At 31.6% G+C, this 27,717-nt stretch overlaps 3 protein-coding genes across 3 annotated transcripts; all 3 read left to right on the plus strand.

Annotated features, from left to right (window-relative positions):
• The first annotated feature begins 6,526 nt into the window (after window positions 1–6,526).
• LOC110665887 (60S ribosomal protein L12) lies at window positions 6,527–7,322 on the plus strand. The gene has a single exon (XM_021826187.2). It carries the CDS (start codon window positions 6,689–6,691, stop codon window positions 7,187–7,189), a length of 501 nt encoding a protein of 166 aa, XP_021681879.1. The 5' UTR covers window positions 6,527–6,688; the 3' UTR covers window positions 7,190–7,322.
• Window positions 7,323–15,845: 8,523 nt separating this feature from the next.
• Window positions 15,846–17,417, plus strand: LOC110665889 (aquaporin PIP2-4). Its single transcript, XM_021826188.2, has 4 exons — window positions 15,846–16,295; window positions 16,397–16,692; window positions 16,783–16,923; window positions 17,016–17,417. The coding sequence occupies exons 1-4, from the start codon at window positions 15,986–15,988 to the stop codon at window positions 17,133–17,135; spliced, it is 867 nt and encodes a 288-aa protein (XP_021681880.1). The 5' UTR covers window positions 15,846–15,985; the 3' UTR covers window positions 17,136–17,417.
• Window positions 17,418–21,434: 4,017 nt separating this feature from the next.
• LOC110665890 (serine/threonine-protein kinase-like protein CCR1) lies at window positions 21,435–24,220 on the plus strand. The gene has a single exon (XM_021826189.2). The coding sequence runs from the start codon at window positions 21,676–21,678 to the stop codon at window positions 23,971–23,973; it is 2,298 nt and encodes a 765-aa protein (XP_021681881.2). The 5' UTR covers window positions 21,435–21,675; the 3' UTR covers window positions 23,974–24,220.
• Window positions 24,221–27,717: the final 3,497 nt, after the last annotated feature.

Genomic DNA, 27,717 nt, shown 5'->3' on the forward strand with positions numbered 1-27,717 from the left:
TATAATGGCACATTTTTGCTGAAGAAACCATGCCCAAAAGACCAAAGCAAGAGGACCAAAACTTGGCCCCAATCCGGACACCCTGCACTGATTCTGCAGAATTGACCAAATGAACAGTATTTGGCCATAACTCACTGTAGATTTGGTCAATTGACCTGAAATTTTTACAGCAACAAGTTGAGACATAGACAAACAACTTTCATGAAGGAACCTACCCTAAATTATGGCCAGAACCTAACCCAAATGGCTATGGCAGTCACTATTCATGCTACTGTAGATATGGTATTTTCTGCAGAATGCAAATCCGGCCAGCTTGGGTTTTTAGACCATATCTAGAGCTACAAAACTCCAAATGGAGTGATTCAAAAAAGGAAATTCAACTAGACAAAATAAGAAAAAACTTTCATGTTTTACATTTCTTCAAATTCCCACAGCAACAGTGTCCAATGGAACAGTGAAGTTGACTCACAAAAACTGAAAAATCTGCTCCTTTGGTTTAATGCTTAGAAATGGTATTAACACTTAATGCCAACAAGTTTTGAATGCCAAATGTGGTATATTGGGAGTGCCAAAGTCAATGTACATATTTTCTATCCAAAAGTCAACATTTTAGTTGACCATAGAGATGAATAGTAACACCGAAACTTGAAATTTAAAGATTGAAGAATTTAAAAGTTTCAAATGCCCTAGTATACCTAACATGATTGGTTTGGATAGTTTGGCATGCCAATAGGGTTCAGTTAGCAGTACTGCACATGGCAAAAATGTCATTCTGTGATTTCATGGCTTTTAGCCATTCTGACTTTGCATTGAGACTTGGCCTTGTGCCTGAGATTATTTACTGACTTGGTAGTCGTTACACTGCCGGGTGATGCATATGCGATCGATGGTGTGACGGCCCGATGTATTAGATACCCAGTGCGGTTACCGTTATCCATCCGATGCGTCTAGTGTAGGTTACTTGGGGCAACCAAATGAATAAAAGTGGACAAAGTAAATAATATACAAATACCAAGCAAATGAAACATATACATTCACTACACATTTAAATTCTTGCTATTTTCTTTTATTATATTATTGCACCACTAAGCATTATTGCTTAGCGCGTTGCTTTTGTCACGCGTAGGTACTGGAGATACCGATCGTGAGCCCAGTAGACCACAGACTGGGTGAGTCCATCCGACAGTTCTGCTCAGTATCCGTGTTACCTCAATGTCTGCTGTGCATTGGTAGGACACTAGGTGTCATTTTGACATTTTGTAACTTAATTTTGTTTTCTCATATGTAATTAAACTTGTGTAATGTACATTTATGTTTATGTAAATTATGAAAATTGTGTTTGTGAATGGAAATGTAAATGTTTACTTGTGATTTATATGTGATCATCACATGTGATGGATGATTGAGAACTGGAATTGAAATGTTGTTGAGATCTTAATGTTGAGAATTTGTTGATAAATTGAGGTTGGGATTGTTGGAAATTATTTGGAAGTGTTGGAAATTATTTGGAAGTGTTTTTAAACAGGTTCCGAAGAACTGTTTTCTCCATTTTTAGCCGGTACTCCGCCGGATTTCCTTTAAAATTTTCGGAACCCCAAATAAATAATAATTTCAATAAATGGCTTAAATAAATCATATTTCATAAATTAGCTTCAAAAGCATGACACAAATTAAGTAAGGTATATTAGAGTGTGCCAGTACACCGTGTGGCATTACTTACTCGGGTATACTATACACGGGTAAGGGGTGTCACAGATCGTGAAAAAACTTAATGGAAATAGCATACTGGCAAAGCAAACCACAAAGATCAAAACCAATTTGATGGCTGGTGATCAAGAATTCAGCTAATTGGAGAAGGAAAGAGCAAACAATGGGCAGTGTGTTTATGAGTGGTGAGTTGAACAAAAAGAAAAAGAAAGGGAGAGAAAGGAAGACGAAGGTCTCTTTAAATAATGAGTATGGAAATTGAAAAGATAACTTTGCAATAATTAAGAGGTTTGCAATAATTACAATTTTATGAGAATTATGATTTGTAGTGATTAGAGTTCTATAAGAAATTAAACTCTTATGAAATATAGTTAGCTTAAATTTCAAATTCCTAAAAAGATCATAACGGATACTATATTATTTTTTAATTTTAAAAAGTAAAGAAACGAGTTAAAATCCGTCATTGTTCACCCAAAATGGCTTAGTCAGCCAATTCAGGCGTAGGGGGCAATTGTTTACATTAAAAATAATAATTTATTTATTAATTATTTATGGGCCTAAGAATTAATTAAATTATTTTTGTGAAATTAATTTAATTAATTTTATTTTATTAGTTTAATTAATCTATAACATGAGATAATTAATAATTAAATATTTGGTGGTTATTTGATGGTTATCTGAAAGAAGAGAGTTGGTAGCAGTTCTAAGTGATTCCAAGCAGTTCCAAGGAATGAACAGGTAACTACTGCAAAACATAATAAAATATCTTTTAGAGTATTCTAGGTACCTTCAAGAAAAGATATAAGAATTAGATACATTGCAATGCGAAAAGCCCCTAACGCATCAAATAAACAACAACAACTCAATCAAACTTTAGAAGTTTTTTATCTTTATTTTATCAATCTTTTATTTTTTTCACAGCTCTTGTATTTAATTTTAAACCTTATACTTTCCTTTTAAGCAATCAAGACATTCAATTATAGTTCACTTACCGTTAATTACTCATCACTCGTAAGATTGATGAAGCTGCATACAGTAGAGTTTGTTCCCATAATCGTTTGATCCGATAAGTTAAAGTGCAATCCTATATGATATACTTAGTATCTGGTACATCGTGCAATTGTAAGCTATGAGACAGCCAAATTATTTTCCAAAAAGAAAACACCAACTTATACTTAATTTCAACTAAATATAAAATTTGATAAGAATTAATCCACTGAAACAAGAAATTAATAAGTAAAAAAATAAAAAAATATAATTAATTTATAATATATCTATAATCTATAGACTGTGTAAAAGTAGAAGGGAGGAACATTAGAAATGCTAATAAAACCCTTCATTATTTATATTATTTGCAATTACATAAATTTTTTATTATTTAAATAATTTTAGAGGCAAATATATAATTTTTTTATTATTTAAATTAATTTTAGAGTTATTATAAATTTAAAATTCTCACTCTACTTTTATTTAGATTCTACTTAATTCAAATTAAAAATTTGAGAAAGAAATTCATATTTTCTAAACACAATTGTGTATAGAAATTTAAAAAATAATTAAAAAAATAATAAGTTTTATGTTTATATATATATATTTTGAATTGAAATAACTATGTTATAAAAATAAGGTTATTTATTATTCTATTTTATAAAATATAACTATTACAAAATAATAATATAATATTATAAAATGATTTTTGTAGGATACATATTTAAAAATACAAAATATTTTAAACATAATAAGAATATTCTTAAATTAGGGGTAAAATATAATAATTATAATTTAATAATATAATAATAAAATATTAAATTTAATTGATAATTAATAATAAATATATTATGATAATATTATATTATATATATTAATATATGTGTGTACGTTTAGTAAAAACTAATATATATAAATATATGAAGGGGATATTAGTTTTGCTAAAAACGATCTTAAACCTTTATATTATTTATGATTTATAATTTTGATTATTTAAATTTTATTTTTTTAGGGTTTAAATCAATTTAAAATTGTTATTTACTCCTATTTGTATTTAGCTTCATCTTAATTAAATATTTTATTGTAATTCGAAATAAAAATTTTGTAAAAAAATTAAGTGAAATCTGTAATTTAAAAAAAAAAAGTATATATTACTCTATTTTAAACTGTTAAAATATTGGAAGAATATTATGAGTATGAATAATAAGAATATCAATAGCTGTGCATATATCATAAGAACTTGAGTAAGCCTTTGCAAATTTATTATTTCTAAACTTTTAAAATAAATAAATTTTACTAAAATAAGAGTCATAGATTAATTTGTATTAATAATAAAATTAAATATAATTAAAAATAAATATAACAATTTATTTAAAATGGAAAAAGACTATTTTGAATTTAGTGCAACCACAACTAATTATTTTTAATGCAGTGCAATTATTTAACAAATTATTTATAATTGATTGGAATTTAATCAATGTACCATACAAAAATTTTATTTATTTGTATTGAACCCTTTATTTATAAAAGTTGAGATTTACATTGAAATAACAAAAAAAAAAAAAATTTAAAACAAAGTAGGGAAATATTTTAAAAATTAAATTCTCAATAATTTAAAACTGATATCAATGAGAATTATAAATTTAAGATATAAAGAATGAATTAAATATAATAAATATAAAAAATGAAATTGATCAACTTGTTAGAATAAAAGCTTAGAAAATATATTTTCAATTCTCCCCACCACAAAAATTAAATTTTCAATTACCATATTATATTATTAGTTTAATTAAATAAAAAAAATTAATAAACCCACATTCTAATAATTTGAAAATTTTTTATTAGATCAACTTATTTAAAAAATTGATATTAAAAATTAAAATATGAATTCATTAATTTTTTATTTAATTAATTAGATTAATAAAAAATTTTAAAATTATTAAAATATTGACCCATTAAATTTTTTATTTTATTAACTAAATAAAAAAATTAATTAATAATAATTATAATATTTAGATATATTTTCAGAAATTACTAAATAATCACAAATAATTTAATAAGTCTAGCATTAATTTAACATTAGTCCATTAAGAACATATTTACTATTGGGCTAACTAGCCAATTGCTATAATAAAATTATTTATAAAATGTTATCAAAATTTACACCGGTAATTATAGGTCAATAAAAAAAAATCAGTTAATAAATATTAATCTGTTAAATATATAATTTATAAAAGTAAATGAAAATTACTATTGACCAATTTTAATAACGATTTTGGGCCAATTTTTTTAAAAAATGTCTAAATATTGTATTTAATTATTATACTTAGATATAAATATCAGTGATAAAATTTATTTTTTTAATTAGGTGAATATTTTACTTTTGAATTATTAAAATACTAATCCATTAAATATTCTATTAAATTAATGATGTGAGGTTATTAAAGTCAAATTTATTATATAGTGTATGAATCTAAAAAATATTATGTAAAATATATTTCAAAATATTCTTTTAATATAATTAGCCCAACATTATTATTGGCCATAACATTGGTTCTATATTAAATAATACAACCAATTAGCCATATATTTTTTTTATATAGTTTTTAATAAAACTAACTCATAATTGACTTAGGTCTGTTATAAAAAAAATTCTTGGACCAATAACAAATTCAACATCAATTACTTAAAAATAATTTCATAAATTTAGCCACTAAAAAATTTCAAAACAAAATGTATATTAGTTTTTGGTGCAGGTTTTAATTTCATATTTGAACAATATAAAATTAAAAATCAGCCCATATGTTAACTCAATATGGCTCACATTGTAAAATACCATATAATAACCTAATTGAATATTTGAAATTATCTATAATAATCACAATAATATTTCAGATAAAAAAATATCAATGTAAAATTAAAAATCTTATTTTTCAATTTTAATTGGTCTCAATTAAATTAAATTAGTAAAAAAAAAATATTCTTTATAAATTACTAGGTAGATATTTAATAATATTTTAATTTTTTAAAAAACTTGAAAAAAATTATGAGTAAAATACTCTAAATTTTTAAATTATACAAATCGTGTATATTGGACTATAAATTTATTGGGTTAGTATTTAGTAATTAATACTAAGTGGATTTTATATTATCCCTAAGTTATTGGTATGTATTTTTAAGTCCATATATTATATTTAGATTAATCTTTTTAAAATAAATTTACATATTGTATAATTTTTAATACTAAAATAGATAATTTCTTTACTTAATAAAATCTTATGGGGTTAATGAGTGTGGTCCATATATCAACCTTATGTTTAATTTTTATATCTAATAATTATAAATACATGAAATCACTTTACAATTATTAATTATAAATGTTTTAATATATTACATATATGTTTAATTTTTAATTAATAATTATTTCCTAAAAATTCTTAATTATATATATTATAATTGTAAAATATATAACTAAAAATAATTTAAAAGATATATTTATATATTTAATTATATTAACAACTAATTTTAAAATTTAAATAATAATAGAGATATAATTTTCACAATAATAATTATATAAAATTATTTTAAATATTGAAATTCAAATAAAATTAAATTGAATGAAAATCTAAATACTAATAATTAAATTAAATTAAATTAAAATCATAATATTAAAAATTAAATTAAAATACTATAAATTTAATTTGATTTTAATTTTTAAATAAATTAAAATAAAAATCAAAATAAAAAAAGAAAAGAAAAGAAAGTACAGGGATTGAACTGAGCAGATAGTAATAAGGCCGTAGCTCCTGAAGAAACCATCGAAAAACCCCAGGATAACTTTGTCATTTTGCATTATCCGCAAACCAAAACCCTAGCTCAATCAGCTTATATGTTAAAGAAACTCTCTCTCCCATTTTGCTGCGCCTCCACTCTATAACCACCTTCGTTTTTGTAGCTGTCTTTATCCCCTTAACACCCAATCTCAGGCCTAACCATGCCGCCAAAGTTCGACCCAAGTCAGGTGGTGGACGTTTTCGTCAGGGTCACCGGAGGTGAGGTCGGAGCAGCATCATCTCTCGCTCCAAAGATTGGTCCTCTTGGTCTCTCTCCCAAGAAGATTGGTGAAGATATTGCCAAGGAAACGGCCAAGGACTGGAAGGGTTTACGTGTCACCGTCAAGCTTACTGTCCAGAACCGTCAAGCTAAGGTCACGGTGGTTCCTTCCGCTGCTGCTCTTGTGATCAAGGCATTGAAGGAGCCTGAGCGTGATAGGAAGAAGACGAAGAATATTAAGCACAGTGGGAACATTTCGCTGGATGATGTGATCGAGATTGCTAAGGTAATGCGGCCCAGATCGATGGCTAAGGACTTGAGCGGGACCGTCAAGGAGATATTGGGCACTTGCGTGTCTGTTGGGTGTACAGTTGATGGGAAGAACCCGAAAGATCTTCAGCAGGAGATTACTGATGGTGAGGTCGAGATTCCTCTTGATTGAGTGGACTAAAGAAATGGATATTTGTGCTTTTTTTTTTTATGCTTCTCCAGATTCTGGGTTTTTGTTTATGGGCCTTATCAAGTTCTATGAATTATTGAAGTTTTACATGAATGAGGAGATGTAATGTTTATTATTTTAGCCTTTTTTTGGATAATGCTTTGGATTTTAGCTTTATATTGCATTTTCTTATGCAATAGAATGAATGATTTTGATTTTGTGGCTAAGGCTTTTAATTAGTTTGTGATTTGATTACTCTAGCCTGTTTGATGTATTGTCGGGCATTCTAGGATTACTAGAATTTGACGAGGATCTTACTGTAGTTTTTAAGGTGTTTCCCTGCTCAACCTGTGTGATATAATTAGTAATTTCTGATGTGCAATGATAATGTTCATTTTCTGGATAATCCAAGTCTAACAGGTTTTTGATTTGTTGATTTTGAATTGATGCTGGAAATCATATTAATATCCTGTTTTGCTGTTGTTTGTAGGATTTTATTGAATGTTTATGAAATTAAGATCTTATAAATATATTATTAGCTTTGGATACACATGAAACGGTGCTGATGAAATATGATTTTATATTCTGTTCTATCTTATTCCTTGCTTATTATAGGTTTTACTAAGTATGCATGCCATCAGATTCTTGCGGTTGGTTCTGGTGGGTTCTTATTCTGTTTGCCTGGTTGTAATGATTTGGTTGAGAAGGTTTAGGTTATCATTAATGGTTCCTTTTTTTTTTTTTAATAGTGGGGGTGGGGAATTCATTGATGGTCCAACTTTGTTATTATATTTTTTTTTTTGGACAAAGGTTAGTGGATTGTTTGGGATTGTGGTTTAAATGTTATTAGTGGAGTGTTTGTCAAATTTGAAAATGTAGAGATTATGGTTTATGCTAGTGTTTCGGAGGTTGATTAGGGTTTTGGGTGTTCAATTCATGATATGATTCCATTCAATGATTTACTCGGTGTCTTTTTATGTGAATGACGTAGTCTTTCTTGTAATTGTGTATATACAAATTTAGTATATTAAATATGTTGCAATCAGTGTCAAAATGAAGATGACCATAAGGCATAATAATCTGTTGTGTATTACAATACATTATGATTATGTTATCTGTGTTACTTTCTCAGAACTCTTTAGTAAGAACTAGTTCACTTGTTTGCCTCAGAAATTAGTGTTATGGCATGTTTGATAAATTAGATTTTTTACCTTTTTCTTTTATGAAATATTCTGTTACGGAAAATCTTTAAGGAGTAATGAATACTTATTGTGGAAGAATCAATTTTGGGTTTTGATTAGGTGTTGGCATAAATATTGTTGTTGTTTGGCAGGATCGCAAAATAATTTTGAAGCATATTTTGTTTCCTGGTGTTGAATCATAGTTCTTGGATAGATCTCTGTTTGATTGGTGCTGTAAGGCAGTGCACACGGCTTGCCAAAGCTGAATTGAGTGTCACTTTAGGCTCTTGAAATGCTATATATATGGTTTTGCACAAATTATACTACATATACAAACATGCTATTATTTTTGTAAAAAAACTGCGAGATAATTATAAATTTTTGAGATCCACATATGTTCACTTTTTAGAACCCATAACACTCCCTCCCCGTTTGTTTTGATTCCTAGTGCCCTCTCCCTGTCCGTTCTTCCCTTTTGGCCAAAGGATCAACACGGGTCAGCCTTTGACCTTCTCCAGCAATGATCGGTGACTCTAAATGCTAGAAGCAACAAGGTAGCCATCGTTGATTGTGAATTCTTCCTTCACAAATCCTACTGTCTTGAGATACCGTGAGAAATACAACATCCATTTCACCTGCAACGCGCCCTTCTTGTCTGCAACTACGAAAGAATGCGCAAAACACATGAAGTTCCTTTCAGCTCCAGAGTTTACTTGTTCTGCTCTAACAATTCCTCATCTATCCGCTTCTAGTTGTGAGCGTCATTTTGACCACACAACAGAGATGGCAAAATTTCCCGATCCCGTAGGGACCCGTCCCATTCCGATTGGGGCAGGTTTTTCAGCGTTTGACCAGGCTTTGGATCCGGTTAAAAATAGTTTATTGGGACGGTGCAGTCGGTATTTAAGCACTCCGTCTCAAAACTCGCCTAAAATATATATATATATATATATATATATATATATATATATAAAAAATAAAATAATAATAAAGATATGAAAAACAAAAATTAAAAGAAAAGGGGTTGGCGGAGACGGGGATTTGTTTCAATGAGACAGGGCTGGGTAACGATTTTATTGCTTCGACGGAGTATGGAGCGGAGTCAGAAACACATTTATTAGTAATGGAATGGAGACAAAGATGGTAAAAATCGCTATCGATCTGTCTGTTGCCATTCCTACCACACAGCACAAGTTCTCGAATTTAGTGCGTTTTAATTGCTGGTTGGATTTTCACAAATATTAAAGATAAGTTATTGAAAAAAATATTTTTTAAATATATTAATTTGAGAATTAAAAATTAATTAAGAAATGTCCCCTGCAAGGCTTTATAACATACCAATAATTCTATCCTTGGTCATATGGATTCTCCGGCCACCGTCAGTTTTCTCTTTTCCAATTTAGATATTTTTCTGTTTCCCGTTCGTGATATTTTTAGTGCCCCTTCCCCGACAAAAATAATAACCCTCACATTTCTTGTCTCAACCAACTAGGTTTCTGCTCTCTTCTTCCATAACATATTAAGGAAGAAGGGGGAAGTCATAGCAATAGCTTTCAGAATTTTGTTTTAGGTCAGAAACCATAAAAAAGCTTCAATGGCAACGAAGATCACAAATTTCCATTCTTGGATTGAAGTAGCTCCAGCTCCCATCATTTACCCTCATAAGGCTTCAAATTCTCCTGCCCTGGAGACCATCGCTGAAGAGGGCACCGATGAATATGAAGATGATTCATCATCTCAGGTGTTTTTTATTTTCAATGCTGGATTCCATTCATTGTCTCTGCAGCCTGTATTGCCACTGCCATGTTAAAATATCAGAAGGCAAAAAGCTTCACTAGGGATCGCTTGTAAATGAGATGATAGATGTAGCAACTTCTTTATCTCTAACTTAGATATCCTGATGTTGTAGATCGATTTGTGTTTCTTTTTTATGTAAATATAATTGAATATATATACATTAAAAACAGAAAAAACTTCTTTTTTACTGTGAGAGTATCACACAAATCCTTTTAATTTTGGTCGTTACTTTCTTGAATGTAATGTCAAATTACGAAGACATTGATAACTGTCTTTTCTTTTTTTTTTTTTTTAATAATACATTGATAACTTTAGAGACCTTAAATGATTTTATTCTAATCACTAATCATGATAAACATATTATAATTAATAATTCTAATGATAAATCATATTAGTCTTAATAATTCTAATGAAACCATTATAAATACATTAATTTCTCACAATGACTTCTTTCATTCAATATCTCTCTCAAGAAATTAATATCTTATTGTCATACTTATTCGATAAATTATTGTATACATCACCTTATTTATAAATAAATAAGCTCTATATGAAAGAAAGCTAGTGAATTTCATATCATATGAATGTGATCCAGGATACTTACCCATCAGACACATTGAATAATTTCCCCGTATGCTTCCAATCATGCGTAGGAAAGTGTGTGGTGAGCTACTTTTACACGTCTCACACGATTTTCCCACTCCATCTTTCCCACGTGTGTTTAGCTTTTAGACCAGTGACCAAACTTATGAATTCAGCAAACAAATATTTAGGAATACTGTTAAGATCCAACTATCAAGGCCTTATAAAAGGGAAGCTCCACTGAATTCTCTTCCATTCCCACTCCCACCACCATAGCCAAGGTCCTACGGTGTACTGCATAATCTCCCATTCAACTCTCTTTCTTGAAGCAGCAGCAACTACCATCTTCATTTGGAACTTTGCTTGTCTTCTTGGTCTTGAAAGTGTAGCAGGGAAGGACTCTGTTTCTGAAATGGCAAAGCAGATTAAAGATTTGAATTGTTGGGTTGAAGTTGCACCAGCCCTTTTCATATCTCTGCACAAGACTGCTAATTCTCCTGGGCTGGAGACCATTACAGAAGAGGAGATTGAAGATAGGGAAGATGACTCAGAATCTTAGTGCTCCTCTGTCCCTATCCTTCTCAGACTTTTATTTTGGGGGGGGGGGGGGGGGGGTTCACTTCATTGGTATTGGCTATGAAATGATGTCTGATCCATTGAGTCATGTAATAGCTAGGCCTTCAATTAACAAATCGTTCATATGTTTTGTGCAATCAAATTAAATGGAACTTTGATTGTATTTCTTCCAATTTCCTTTGGTTGAACATTTAACTACCGGCATATGTAATATCCTTTGAAAACAACTAAATAATAACTAATTAATTGAAAATTAAAATGATTGTAAAGTGTTGTCTACCGGGAAAACGTGTAAACTGTAAAGAAATAAAGCAAACACATAAAACACTAATATTTTATGTAGTTCACCCTCTCAACATAGGGCTAAATCCACGAGCATGTCATCTTTCACTATCAACAATAAATAAATCATCGTTACAAACTCATAACTATACTATATATCAATCCAATCACACCCAAGAAAACTCATACAATATCAAACTGCTCATAATAAATATATTATTTAGTCTCTCTCAATCTCTTCTAGACATAACTCAATATATTTACTATTACAACGCTACGGCACAAAAGATGCTTTTAATTATATGAGCAAGAGCCCTCTTACAAATGGACAAGAATTCATTCCTCTTGAATTCTATGTCTTTATTTTACCTTAGTTGAAGCATCTCTCTACTGTAATGGACAAGTGCCCCTCATCAATGGGCAGAGCCAAATAATCAGTAATTGAGCTGAAAGCCAAATAACCTTTTTCACTATTCTTCTATTTATAATGTTAATTCCCTCAATCCCAATCTAATTAGGAGTCCCACTCAATTTAAAAATAAAACTAAAATAAGAGTTTTTATCTATATAGAAAATATTCTTTTATCCTATTGAGAAATATTTCTCTCACTCAAATTAGAAAAAAATCTCTCCAAATCCCATTAAAATTTTGAGTCATAATTCTAAAATAAAAATTCTTAATTAATGGAGAATGTTCTCAATATCTCACAGCTGGGGCTATCCTAATTGAGAATTAACATTGTTGACATGAAGGCCGGCACTTAACAACAATTGGCTCCATGGATCAGATCTGTTTTAATGTGTAATTTCACATTTTGAACTTGAGTTCTTATTGTGCCTTCAGCCGACAAGGTGAATTGTTTCTTTCAGAATTTTAAATCTCTAACTTGATGTTAAAATTTCTCTTCAAGGCTTTCTTTTATGGAAATTTGTTTTTCATTAGATGCTTTTATTACAAGAAAATAATTAAAGCTTCTTAAATGCGACTGAAGTGAATTAATGTGTGAAAGATCAAAGAACATGTAAGAATTTGTATCATGGAGAGAGAAAGAAACACACATACAAGATTTTACCAGAGGAGGCAACCTCTCGTCTCCAAAAAAACCTCTCGCTTCTCCTTTCTTCGACGGACCCATTTTAGCTTAGTCTGGGGGAGAGGTTTGGCTGCTTGGCTGTCAACCCCTTTCCCTTACCTCTCCTTTGTTTTGCTTTATTTTTGTTCTTTCTTTCTTTTTTTTTTTTTTTTTTTTTTGTTTAAGTCTCTTCCTCCCCAACTGAAGAGTGATCTTTTCTCTCTTTCCTCTGCTAGGTGATGTCTAGTTTTTGTTGGTATGCTGAGTTGCAGATCTGTGCTAAATGAGAGGGAAGCGATTTGATCTGCTAATGGATGGTCAATGCATGTTCCAAGGGTCTCCCTTGCTGGCTGGTGTCCTCAGTTGGCTACTGGTTCCGCAAGGGCTATAGGAGCTCGTAACTATGCCATGCCTTTCCCAGCTTGTTAATTACTGCACTTTTCACCTTTCATTTTGAAGGTTGAAGGCTGTGTCAAAAAGACCTTTGGTTGTGGCGGGAAATTGTGTTTTAATTTGAGCCTGCCTTATGTCTAAGAAAGTTGTTGTGCTCTGTTCGTTTTAACTTCTACAATTTCCATTACAGTTAAGATTCTTAACTAACAGTGCTAATATAGTTTTGAGGTCATGACCATTGGAATTTAAGGTTTGGGTTATGCTTGGTGGTTTCTAGGGCTCCATGTAGTCAGGTTTTTAGACTTTTGTTATAGGCTTGGAGTTGAAGTTGTTTTGGGCTAGAGTTTTATTCTAATATTATTTTTCAATGAATTATATTTTTTCTAGTTAGAAAAAAAAAATTGAAAAGTGCATTTTAGCATTAGTTTAATTGTATTAAGTATAATTGAGTTCTGGAACAATCATGTCCATTCCTTGCTGTTTCTACATTTTTCTGATAATAAGCATGTTAGACTCAGGATTAATTATTTAAAAAATATATTTTTAAAAACAATTTATTAGTGTGAAATTTAAATTATTTATAATTTTAGTATTTATTTGAAAAAGCACAAATTGAAAATGTGTTTTTACCGTGTAAAACGTTAACAAAAAAAATCTTTTAAAAGTAAAATATTGTTCTTATGTCACATTATTGGAAAGTATGTAGCCTTGAACATAAGAATCACTACTTGGATTAGCGATTTTTAGAAGCAAAACTTCGTGTTAATTGGTGGTTTCAGTGGCAAAAAGTCATTGAAAAACACTGAAATAGGACAGACAAAAATTATTATTTAAATTAGCGATTTCAGAAGCAGCACCAAAATTATCAAAACTCGTTGGAAATGAAAAATTGATAAAAAATTTATTCATTTCTTACAATACGTGTGACAGTAAATAATTTGAAGAGTCTCAACTAATTTTATAAAGAATAACTCTTTTTATCAAACTTAGAGTTTTACTTTTCTTAAATACAGATTTTCTCTTTTTTTTATTCAAATATATTATTTTCTTAATTTAGCCTTCTTTTATATTATATATAAGATTTTAGAGTTTTACTGTGATTAATTTTTTACACTAAGAAGTTTTATTATAATTAAGGTAAAATTTTAAACTTTAATTTAAATTATTATTGTGATTATTGTTGTGATATATTGTTTAATATTTTATTTTTGGTAATTTTATTAATGCATATATTAAATTAAGTGATAAATTTAATGGTGTACGTGTAAAATGTGATACTTAGTTAAAAATAAATTAGTATGTTGAATAATTAGTTAAAAATAAATTACGATTAATATATATTTTACTTTTTTATGATAATTTTAGTGATATATTATATTAATTTTTTAATTAGTAGTATTGCACCCTTTTTATTTATATTTTTATGATGAGTGTAATTATTTTTCTTTACTGCATGAGTGGAGAGAATAAATTCTTAATATCTCTGTAATCTATCTTTTACAATATTATATTAGTATTACTATTGAAATCATCAATTCAAATGATATTTTTTATGAACATAAACTGAGTTAGTTAATTAATGTGATAAGTTATAAATATTACTCTTAAAATCATCAATTAAAATGATATTTTTGATATATATAAATTAAATTGATCAATTAATATGATAAATTATAAAGGTTGCTCTTGAAATTTATAATTAAGATATTATTTTTAATGTTAAATTGACCTCAATACTTAACGTGGTTAGTAAAAATTATTATTTTAATTAATAATTTTTATTATATTATATTATTTTAATAAATAATTTATATTTCATATTATAATGATAAATTATTTTTAAAATTATATTGTTTAAATAATTAATTCTCAGACGTAATCGTTCATTAGAAAAGCTATTTTTAATTCTATATAAATTTTAATTATTATTTAAAAAATTATATTTTAATTGTAAATACATTTTGATTTATGGTAAAGCAGACAAAATCGACAACTTTATTCATCAACCCTTCAAAAGACAATACATGTACATTTTCCTCCACGATTAACATGTGACGGACACGTGGCTGAAGTGCAACCACGATTTTTTTATAATAATATCTTCTTTTATTTGTTCATTGGATACTGATCGATTATTGATTGCAGCGATTGGTGGCTGCTGTCGGGACGCACAGACGTGGCATGAGGGAAGTGGTTGGGGGAATCAACGGTGGTGTTATAGTTGGACTTGAGTTGAATGGACGGTTATTGGTGGCCATATGAATGGTGATATTGTTTATGGACGGTTTTGTCGCCATTACCCACCACGTCATTCCCTCACATTAGTCAATAGAATGGTGGGTCCACCCGCATACCATCTTGGAGATACGTGCTATCTCATAAGCTACTGTACTTGTTCCGCCCAGAGTAAAACGACGTCGTATTAATACCAGCCCACGGCACTTCATTTCTTGGAAAATTGCATGTGTAAGTTGGATTATGCAACCATTCATGCGGAATGTTAGGTTAAAAGTTCTCCAATGTTCGCAAGAAAATGTGGCCATAATTTCTTGGCGATTGGAGAATGCAAGTAAAACCAATCACATGGAAAGGCCACAGCAGTAGCCAGAATTGAGAGACTAGTAGAACTTAACCGAACAGTCACTACTCTTTAGCCGAATCAGAAGAGGCCAAAGGAGCAATCACATGAAGTGTGAGGGTGGGGCCACAGAAAGCGCAAGAAACCATTTGTTAAGTTAGATGGGGCGGCAAAGCTAAGTTAAATTAACACTCACTCCTCTCAAAACTCTCAATGGTCAATACCCGCATATCCCATAAATACCCCCCTCCACTTCCACACTTCCCACTACAATAATCAACATCTCTTAGCTCAGTCGTCTCTTTCCTTTCTCTTGCCAAATTCTGTCACGGTACCTATGGCCAAGGACGTTGAAGTTGGAGGACAAGGCGGTGAGTTCCAAGCCAAGGACTACAATGACCCTCCACCTGCACCACTGATCGATGCCGAGGAGTTTACTCAGTGGTCGTTTTATAGGGCTATCATTGCTGAGTTTATAGCCACGCTTTTGTTTTTGTACATCACTGTTTTGACTGTGATTGGTTACAAGAGCCAAACCGACCCTGCCAAGAACGCTGATCCATGTGGTGGTGTTGGGATTCTTGGTATCGCTTGGGCCTTCGGTGGAATGATCTTTATTCTTGTTTACTGCACTGCTGGTATCTCAGGTAAATATCTTCCTGTGACTCCTGTCTTGTAAAAGCTTGTGTTCTAGCGACTACAAATAAAAATAATTTTTGGGTTCTAATTAAATTTGTTAAATTTACAGGTGGGCATATAAACCCTGCTGTGACTTTGGGTCTGTTTTTGGCGAGGAAAGTGTCTCTGGTGCGAGCTATATTGTACATGGCAGCTCAGTGCTTGGGAGCCATATGTGGATGTGGGCTCGTGAAAGCATTCCAAAAAGCTTATTACAATAGGTATGGTGGTGGAGCCAATGAGCTTGCTGATGGGTACAGCAAGGGCACTGGATTGGGTGCTGAGATCATTGGTACCTTCGTTCTTGTCTACACTGTCTTTTCTGCTACTGATCCCAAAAGGAATGCTAGAGACTCCCATGTTCCTGTATGTGCTCTGTGTTACTTATAATCCCTCTTTTTAACTGGTAAAACATCAGTTGAGTTGAACTAATTTTGTGTATTTTTGGATTTGTAGGTCTTGGCTCCACTTCCAATTGGATTTGCTGTGTTCATGGTTCATCTGGCCACAATTCCAGTCACTGGCACTGGTATTAACCCAGCTAGGAGCTTTGGAGCTGCTGTGATCTACAACCAGGACAAGGCATGGGATGACCAAGTATGTTGTTTTCCTCTATAATTAGTTCTTATTACCTACCATGCTACGCTTAGCCCGATGAAATTATTAGCTAACTTAAATTTTGTTTCCAGTGGATTTTCTGGGTTGGACCTTTCATTGGTGCCGCAATTGCTGCATTCTACCACCAATATATCTTGAGAGCAGCTGCTGTTAAAGCTTTAGGATCTTTCAGGAGCACGTCCAACATATAATTGAGAAAAGAAATTCCTTTATGCTACTAAATTTGAGAGTTTCATCTGGTCCTTGAGGCTTTGGGACCTTGGAATATGTACATTAATTATGTATCTTTGTGTGCTTGGTGCTTGGGTTCATGGTTTTATTTGTGCCCAAACCGTTGCTTCCACTCTATTTTCTTTTTCCCCTTTGTGGCCTTGCACTCATGATGATGTAGACAAATTTATGAGCCTTGTGTCAATTATATGATTTCAATTGGAAAATAAAATTCTTATATATTAATATATGCCATTGATGAAGACATGTTGATCATATTCAATAGATTGAGAGAATAAAATTAATTAATAATTAAACTAACCCTTGATGGTGGCTTATGTCATTGGAATAATGATAATTTTTATTTATAGTGTAAATTAAAATTGAGGAGATGAGTTTCAAATCAGTATGGAAATTCAATGGTATCATAATACTTCCACCACTATCTGTTGGATAAGTGGATTGAAGTATTTTAATAAATGATGATAATATTATTTAGTGGGTAGGATTTTGATTGATTGGCTGAAGATAGGATGATGAGTCATTGCTTTGTTTTGTTTCCTTGGGTTGAGGTTTGGAGAAAATGTAACCCATAGTGGGGTGATTCACCACTCACGATTAAACTTGCATTTCTGTGGAAGTCACCACTCACCAACCTCTCTTAAAGAAATTAAAAAGAAATTCTTAGCTTTGATTAAGAATCTATTTTGATGCTCTTTATGCTCTCTAGAGTCATTTTTCGCATTAAGTACTTTATTATGGTTATTGTATTTCACTTGGATGTTCACTTGTGAAGTCTATTTCCTAATTGCTTTTCTTGTTTCTGGCTTTATGCATTTAGCAAAACTGGTCAGATTAGAACAAAGCAAGCAAGATTGTTACACTTCGGTAGGAAGATCCTAGTGGAGTGTGACAATCTTGCTGTGGTTCCATTTTTATCTGGTACGAAGGAAGTTCCTGGAAGTGCTTGTGCGCTGGTTAATTAAATTAAGAATTTGATGAGTAGATGTTAGGAAATGCAGGTTTCGCAAGTCTATCGGGTAGCGAATTGCAGCGCCGATAGTCTAGTTGGGTTGGCTGACTCTTTTCCGCTGGGTACTCATATATTCAAAGGCCACCGGATTTGCAGTGGTTAGCTCATGATAAAGCTGGAGTTGCTTACCCAAGAGCCAGTGCGGTTGTTTGGGGTCATTTTGTTAGTTTCCTGTTTTCATAAAAAAAAAAAAAAAAAAAAAAAAAGAGATTAGTGAATATGGAGCATGAGTAAAGCATGAATTTTAATTATTATAGATTTTTTTTATTTAAGTTCGATTCTGCAAGATAAAGGATATATATTAAAATTTATTTATTAAATATATGAATATTATATATTTATATTGAATCTGAATAAGAATTTTCTAAAATTTATGTTAAGTCCTAGACATTTCTTATTTTTTTTAAATAAATTAATTTTTTTTATTTTATTTTATTTAAAATATTTTTTAAAAAAATTAAAATATTTTTTACAAATATAACTTAATTTCAAATGAAGATCAATTTTCCTTCAATTTTTTCTTCAAATCGCTTTTAAATCATCTTGAATTACCCTTTAAATCATTTTAAACCAGAAATCAAATCAGAATTCCCACAACAATTTTATTTAGGTTCATAATTTACGATTTAGGGACTATAATCAGTGATTCCTCAACTGTAACCACTCCTAGATGGACTTGCAGAATGGTTACAGAATCTGTTTATTTTAGCTTGTTTCTTCTTAGTCCTGGACCTTGGACTTCTTCTATGATAAGATCCTTGAAGGTTCTAAGCTGACCATGTCCTTTGGGCCAATTGATTTGCTAAGCCTTCCTTATTATTTTCTTTGTCCATGGGTTTTAGATGTTGAAGATATATATTCAACATGATTTCACCTACTCTTTATGTATTTGCGCTTTAAAATTTTTCTTTTTACAAGTCATTAATGAGAAGAGCATCATCAATGCAGAATTGGCTCACCTATATCTAAATATAGGCCTGGCTAGGGATGGATTCGATTTCTCAATCGGACCAAAATTGGCTCAGGTCAGTTATTTAGTGAATCAGATTAATCTTGAACTAAATTATAGGAGGCTGGTTAAGAGCTCTCTCTCAAGATTTTGAATCAAAATTGCATTAAAATTAGTGGTTCTAATAGTTAGTTTTGTCATGATTCAAACAATATTTTTTAGAAAAAAAGAGTGCAACTTTAGAGAGTGCCACATGGATTAAACAGTTTTTGAATCAGAATCAAAATTGTAAAAAAATTGAAATCAGAATTGCCTTTGAACTGGACCAAAACCAAATTGATCTAATGCTGATTTTCGCGCAGAGCCAATCCAAACCGTACTATTAACCAGACCTATCCAGAGTAGATACAAACAAATATATAATATTTTAAGACGATATATCTTGAAAGGTATTGGTATGCAATGTATCTTCCCCTTGCCTCGTACTACACATTAGATTTTGTAAATATATATATGGAGCTAACAAACAAAGCTGATTGCAATCTGCATCTTCTTCCACGACATGCCACATGCAGATTCACTGAGCAGTCAGCAATGCAACCCCATCATTCATTAATCCTTTCTTTTCTAGTTTTGCCTTTGATTTCTTTCTCGTTCCTTGTAAGGTCATGCCAATTACATGTATCCATCCCCTTAAATTAAATGTTTGAACTTTTGCATTTCATTCCTAAATCAGATTAATCAGATAAACAAATCTTGATCAATTTCCTTACACATGAAAAGTTAAAATGATGTTATCCTTTGTTTTCTAATAAGGTTGAGAGTTAGGACTGGCGATGTGACCATACACGAGGAGATGAGTCTTGTCATTTTCATTCATGCCTAACAAAAAAATTAGCCTACAAGCCATACACCCTCTTCTCTTTTGGTTAAATTTGGCACTTTTTAAATTTATCAGATATTTTTCTATATTTATTTTATAGTTCACAAAAAATTGATTATTTCATATTCATGATTACTCTCTTGATAATGTCTTTTTTAGAGATTAAATCTGAATTCTCTTTTTTAAAAGTACAATTAGTCTTACCATTATATTTAACACTTGTTGAAAGTATTTTTAGAATATGATTGCATATATTTTCATCCTAAATTTTTTTTAAAAAAAAAGACAATTTTAATATCATATTAAAGACTTGAATTCAATATTAAGATTTAAATATTAAAAAATTAAAAAGTTTAATTCTAATTTAATGGTGTTGAAATAGTTTATGTAATTATAAAATTTGAATTTAAATTTTAATTGTAATTAAATTAAAAAAATAATATGTGAAAAGAAAAGATCTAAAGTAGAACTTAAATTGGATTTTTTTTTTTTTTGGGTAGCTAAGAACATGATAAGGCACAACCTTAACCTAGTTGCATAATTTAATATCGTATGAAGGAGGTGGGCAGCACCGAAAATCGCATTTGCAAAAGGAAAGGGTCCCATTAGATTGTAATGAGATGTCTGATTCTTGGAGGATTAGGCTAAGGGCAACCCATTTTGACGTTTGACTAGGGCACTCTAGAGTTGATGCAGACAACGATTAGTTTCTGTCTGATTTCGAATCAGAATTAATAGTTTTGGTTCACTATTTAAGCTAAAAAAAGATTAAATTGGTTCGATTTAATAGAAGAATTGAGAAAATGATATGCTTTTAATCACAAAATTAAATTAAGTTGAGACTGACCTTATGTTAACAAAAATTTAATTTTAATCAATCTAAAATTTATTGAGCAATTTCAATTTTAACCGACAATTTTTTATTTCAGACCGAACCTGATCCATGTGTGTCGTGAGCTAAAGGTTATGGTGTAGTGCTGTTGACCATAATGTTCTTGTAATGTACCCAATAGCGTCAACACGTCCAGACAAGCAGTCACATGCTGTAAATATGATCGGTGGTTCCGAACCCCTAGGACATTTTACCTCAAGCGTGACGCCGTATTAATCCCGGAAAATTAGGGGACGAATTATTGTAATCTTTTAGATTTATATTTTAAAAAATTATAACATTTACCACTTAGGTATTAAATTATTAGTTTGTTGATCTTATAGTAATCATTTCGGTTTGATTTCTCAGATTAAATTAAATATTATTTTTATTTAAAAATATAATTAAAGAAAATTACGGATTATAATAATTTATCTCATTAAATTAATTATGATAGTTTCTAGATTTTATATTAATGCTGCAATAAGTCATTAGTATTTATTCGTCAGTTGTGGAATCTAAATCTAGCAGCCGATGACCCAAGGCTAAGGCCAAATATTATATTTCGCGGTAAAATTATTTCAACTTCTAACGGTCCATTAACAAACTGTAAAAATGGCGACACCCACGTTCTTGCGTCGTCACCCACAACATCATCATCACAATCACAGCTCTCTAGCTCTACTAGCAGCTATCTACAGTTCAAGACACCACCGAGCTCCATTATTCCAGTCCATGACATCCCTGATCCAAACCCACTGTCTTAGCCTCTATCAACTTCAGCGATGCAATCTTTCTTCTTTCTCCTCCTCCTCCTCCTCTTTTCCTGCATTGGCGCATCTGGGTTTGGATCCATGGGCCCTATCTCCGCCGCATTTGGAGATAACGGCTTCTTCTGCGCCATCGACGCCAGTGGCAAGCAGGATGTTACCTGTTGGACAAAAAACACCACTTTACCATCACCCTCCTTTTCCTCGCTGGCTACATCCTCTGGTTATCTTAGCAGCATTCCCGCCATGTCGTCCCTCTCTGGCGGCGAAGGATTTCTATGCGGCATTTTAGCAAACAGCTCACAAGCTTTGTGTTGGAGCTCAATTTACTTGGGTCGAGATCTTGTTCCTTCTATTTATAGTAACACTGCGTATTCGCATATCGCTGCAGGGAAGGATCATGTTTGTGCTATTAGAGGATCTTACTTTTCTGATCATGAATCGGGTACAATCGATTGTTGGGATATCGTGAAGGGTGCAAATAATAGTTTAACTTCTACACAAAGCAGCCAATTTTATGATCAGTCCATTAGTAATCTTGTTTTTAGTAAGGTTGTGTCTGGTGAAGGGTACAGTTGTGGCAGGGTCAGAGAAGGAGGAGCAGTTTGTTGGGGACCAAACTCAGCGAGCTTGGGCGTTTCAAGTGTATTAGACAATTACAGAGTTTTAGCTTCAGGGATGCGTTCTCTATGTGGAATTTTGGAAGAGTCTAATGAGGTCAAGTGCTGGGGCATTAGTAATGATTCATTTTCGAGCCTTCCAGTTGGGACGCAGTTTGTGTCCTTAACTGCTGGTGCTAACCATTTTTGTGGAATTAGAGAAGATAATCATGCTGTTGAGTGTTGGGGAAGCTTTAATTTGTCATCTGTTCCGAAGGGTGGTGCTGGGTTTACTGCAATTGCATCGTCTGATTTCACTACATGTGGAATCAGGGAAGATGATTTGGTTATTGATTGCTGGTTTGCCAGTGGGACTTCACCACCAGAGTATAATCCTCCTCTGGAGTTGTTCAGTCCAGGGCTATGTGGTCCTGGCTCTTGTGGTGAAGGGGAGTTTGTTTTCAATGCAAGCTTTCTAAATGAGCCGGACTTGACAAGCTTGTGTTTTAGGAAGGATTTAAATATTTGTTCCCCATGTGGATCGAATTGCTCTCAAGGTTTTTTCTTGTCTAGTCCCTGTACTGAGAATGCCGACAGAGTATGCACAGCTTGCTCTCTTTGCCAGAACAGTTCTTGTTGGGGTGTTTGTGGGATGCAATCATCTGCACAGAAACAATGGCACCACTTGCGTAGATTAGTAATTATAATCGGGCCTTCTGCATTGGGTTTCTTATTGATATTAATCAGTTGCTGTGTTTTTTCACGTTCGATGGTCACTCGAAAAGAAGAAGGATCAAAGAAACAGTTTAAATCTTGCATAGGAAAACCTAAGTTGGAAAATGACAATGCTTCTGATTCACACCAGCTTACATCCACGACTTCTTGTCCTGGTATGGCTCAAGTATTCCGACTTTCGGAGCTAAAAGATGCCACCAACAGGTTCAAAGAATTCAATAAGCTTGGAAGGGGAAGATATGGTTTGGTTTATAAAGCAGTCTTAACTGATGGGAGGCAAGTTGCAGTCAAGAGGGCAAATGCTGCCACAATAATCCACACTAACAGTAGGGATTTTGAAATGGAGTTGGAAGTTCTATGCAACGTTCGACATTGCAATATTGTGAACTTGTTGGGTTACTGCTCAGAGATGGGAGAGAGGCTGCTTGTTTATGAGTATATGCCTCATGGCACACTTCATGATCACCTCCACGGTGAACTTTCTCCTTTGAATTGGAGCTTTAGGTTGAAGATTGCAATGCAGGCTGCAAAGGGGCTTGAGTACCTTCACAAGGAAGCTAAGCCTCCAATTGTCCATAGGAATGTCAAGACTTCAAATATTCTTTTGGATTCTGAGTGGGGAGCAAGAATTGCAGATTTTGGGCTTCTTACTGCAAATGAGAAGGATATTGGTGGAGACATGAAAACTGATGTTTACAATTTTGGAATTATACTTCTAGAGATTCTTAGTGGAAGAAAAGCATATGATAAAGATAGCACTCCTCCAAGTATAGTTGATTGGGCAATACCATTAATTAAACAGGGTAAGGCAGCTGCCATAATTGATCGATATGTGGCTCTTCCAAGAAATTTTGAGCCATTACTTAAACTTGCTGATATAGCAGAACTGGCTGTCAGGGAAAATCCTAATAGCCGTCCTACTATGTTGGATTTGGCAACTTGGTTGGAGCAAATTGTGACGGATGGATTGACCTTGTAATCTTCAAATGGGATCCTTAGAAATTGAGCAAATTCAAATTGGAAAAAGGAGGTATATGTGACAGCACTTTAAGTGAGCAATGCTATTTTCCAACTGTATATCTATTTTGTTTGGCTTGCTTGTATCCTTTAAGCCCCAGAAACATGAAGGGATTCAAGTTTGACACCATTCTACATTTGTTCTTTTTCAAGAAATTTAATACAATAAATTTGTCCGGATGAAAATTCTAGGACAAGCTGATAGACAACTGAACGGGATAATGTCTAGAATAATATCTTATTATTTTATTACAGTTGTCATTGGTGAACAGAAAACATATCAGAACTTGCTGTGGCCAGTTTTCTAACTGTAAAATGCTCTAACATACCAAACTTTCTAATATGCAACTGTAAATGACCTACTATAGACGTCACTTTTGAGGGAGACTTCGACATTAATGTATGTATTATTTATACTAATTTATTGACTACAAACACGCCAGTATCAATCGATAGTCTCTGGAATTGAGGTCCAGCCTTTCAGATAGCTTCTGGAGAGACTTTGGATGGCTTGTGCAGGTGTCAGGTGTCTACAGGTGAAAATGGCCTGGGATTTTGGCTATTTCTGATATATGTGACTGCTGATATGCATGTCCAAAATGAGATTGAAGAAACATAGGTTTCACACAACAGGTCTTTTAACCCCATTGTTTATTTGGTTATATTAATGATGAATTAGTTGTGCTGGATTTGATGAGTCTCAATGTGTTCTGTTTCTGCTGGCTTTGTTCGGTATTTTCAATATTCTTTGAAGACTGATCCATGAAATCACAATGCTCTTTCTAGGCCGTATTCATGAAATGTGAAACCCAATATTTATCTATTTAATTAATTATTTATTTTAATTATCTAACAACAATTTAAAATATTTATTTAGAAAAAAAATAAAATAAAGAATATTTTATTGAATGACTTGTTTATTTATATATATATATATATATATTATTTTCGAAATTAAATATATATCTGTAATCTGAACAACCCAATTCAATAGTAACTCTTATTCCATTTTATACCTAATAGAAATCTTAAAGTATATATACTCTAGTCATCTCTTCTGCTAAACTTTGCTCTCAAAACCTGTTTGTTACCTCTTTTTCTACCAAATACTCTCAACAGGTATTTTCATCATCTTTTATTTATTGTTATATATGTATACATATAAATATCTAAAAATTTACGATTTATAATCTGATATGCGTGGAAAATTCATAAATTTTTACTTCTCTATTCATTACCTTCGATTATGTTTTCAAGATAAAAATTCCATTTCTTTGTTCAATAATAGGTGAATTTGATTTTCTTTCTTAAATTGTTATAACTACTCTAAAAATTTATTATTATTATTTTTTACTATTGATATTGAATTGGGTTGATCATGATTATTGTGAGATAATAATATTAAATTTAGATTATATATATATATAAATGAGAGGGGAGCTGAGTTTCGTCTGAGTTGTCGTCTATCTGAGTTTCGTCTGGATTGTTTTATATATATATATATATATGTAAAAAAGTATATATAAAAGAGGATTTCGTCTGGTTTCGTTTCATCTGGTTTCGTCGTGTGTGTATATATATATTGATTGTTGATCAAAGTTATTATTATTATATTATTTTCTTTTCTTTTCTTTTCCTTACTTTACTTTTACAATTTTCTAAAAATTGATTTTTTTTATTTCATTATTATTATTATTATCATTATTATTATTATTAACTTTGGTTTCAAAATAAAATATATTTTTATATATACAATGGATCTGTCATATTAGTTTAGTTGATCAATTTGTTTTGCTATATATTGAGTATGTAGGAGATTCGAATATTCAATCTGTCAGCTAAAATTGTCTCTCTTTCATTGAATATAACTATTATTTCGGAGGTTTTAGGTGATTGGTAATTATAGTACATGACACCATTGTGATCCCTTTTAAAATTTCTTAGCATTAAAATTATTATTAAATGAAATTTTAAATCAATATTTTAATAATTATTTTACATGTGATTTTCTAGAGTTTTTGTTTTATTTTATTATTGAATTTTATACCGATTTTGATTAAATAATTGGTTTTGTCAATTATCTCTATTAGGATTCCGGAAACAGGTCTTTAGTGTCTTTATATTGATTGATATCTGACTATAAAATTTACTGATGTGTTACACTGAATTTATTTGAAATTGATTTGATCTTATTGACTCCTGAAATTATTGAAATAAACTACTGGAATTGCACTATCAGTTATTATTTGATATCTGAAATTTTTTATTGATTTTGATTGATTTGTACAAATTGATTTTCTGTTTTGAATTGGTACCTGTGCCCAGTATCTGTTTATGTTATCTGGCCCAACCGTATGGACTATCACGGTATTAAGTTGCATTGTCGAGTCATGCATCATTGCAGTTTATGGTTTGCATTAGTATCATATGCATTGATATCTGTGAAGGAGGAGGAAGGTATCTAATATCTGGTAGCTCACTTACCATCTAGCCTTTGGTGATGTGGGGTATTATCATCCTGGTGTACTGTACCATAAAATTTTATTGAATGAATTTCTTGTATATATATGCTTTATGAAATTATTTTATTAATGATTTTGATAGCATGAGCATGATTTTATTGAATAGAAAATTTATTACGAAATTAATCAAGCGTCTGCCTCTTCCTGTTCCATTGTGTGCTATAATTATCATTCACTGAGCATTAGCTCAAACCATATTTTTCATGCATTATCTGTTTGTCGGATCAGAAATTCTCGGTGATCCAAATATTCAGTCCATTTTCTGGAGAGGGACAATATTTGATTTGTTCTCATGGTGTGCCCGAATTCATGTTTCCTCGGACTAATAATTAGTTTAGTTTATTGAACGGTTTAAGTTTTTATTTGAAATCTGTAAAGACTCCATAGTTTACTTATAGTATATTTATGATGTTTATTTAGTATTTTGTTTATTTGGATTTTGTCTAATTTTTGGGATTAGTAAGTGACAATATATTTATTCAAGATACTTTGATAAGGCTTGCATGATTTAGGAATACTTAAATTATGCGCCGGTCATGGCTCAGAATTTTGGGTCGTGACAAAGTTGGTAGCAGAGCCCGATTGAGGTCTAGTAAACTTGCGGAGCATAGGATCCTTAACGTCTTTTCAGTTTATCATTACTTTAGATATCTGCGTCCTTCCTACTTTTTCACCTGTTTTAATTTGGCTCACATTTTCAGATTTAATACTTTTTTATTAAAATGAATAGGTGCCTGAGTCTGTTAAACGTAAGAGGAGAGCTAGGGCCAAGGGTCTTAATGGTGTAAACCTTGATCCAACAAGGGAGGTACCACCTCAAACTATTAATCAGACATCCGAACAGAGGCCTATGGCTAAGACTGGGGCACAACCATTCTTTTGTTTCTCCATATTTTTCCATGATATTTAGTACACCACCTACTTTGTTAGAGTATCCTTTATCTGTATCAACACCTATGGGGAACGCAATAGACACTGATATGGTGTATGGGGGATGTATAGTTCACATTGGAGATAGGGAATTAGCTACAGATCTTGTTTCTTTGGATATGTTTGAGTTTAATGTGATTTTAGGCATAGATTGTTTAGCTACTTATCACGTTTCATTGGATTATCATAATAAAGTCATACTCTTTAAAATTCCTGAGGAGGCAGAACTTCAATTTCAGGGAGATAGCAGTATA

This window comes from Hevea brasiliensis, chromosome 5 (genome assembly GCF_030052815.1).
Source record: "Hevea brasiliensis isolate MT/VB/25A 57/8 chromosome 5, ASM3005281v1, whole genome shotgun sequence".
Classification (NCBI taxonomy): Eukaryota; Viridiplantae; Streptophyta; class Magnoliopsida; order Malpighiales; family Euphorbiaceae; genus Hevea; species Hevea brasiliensis.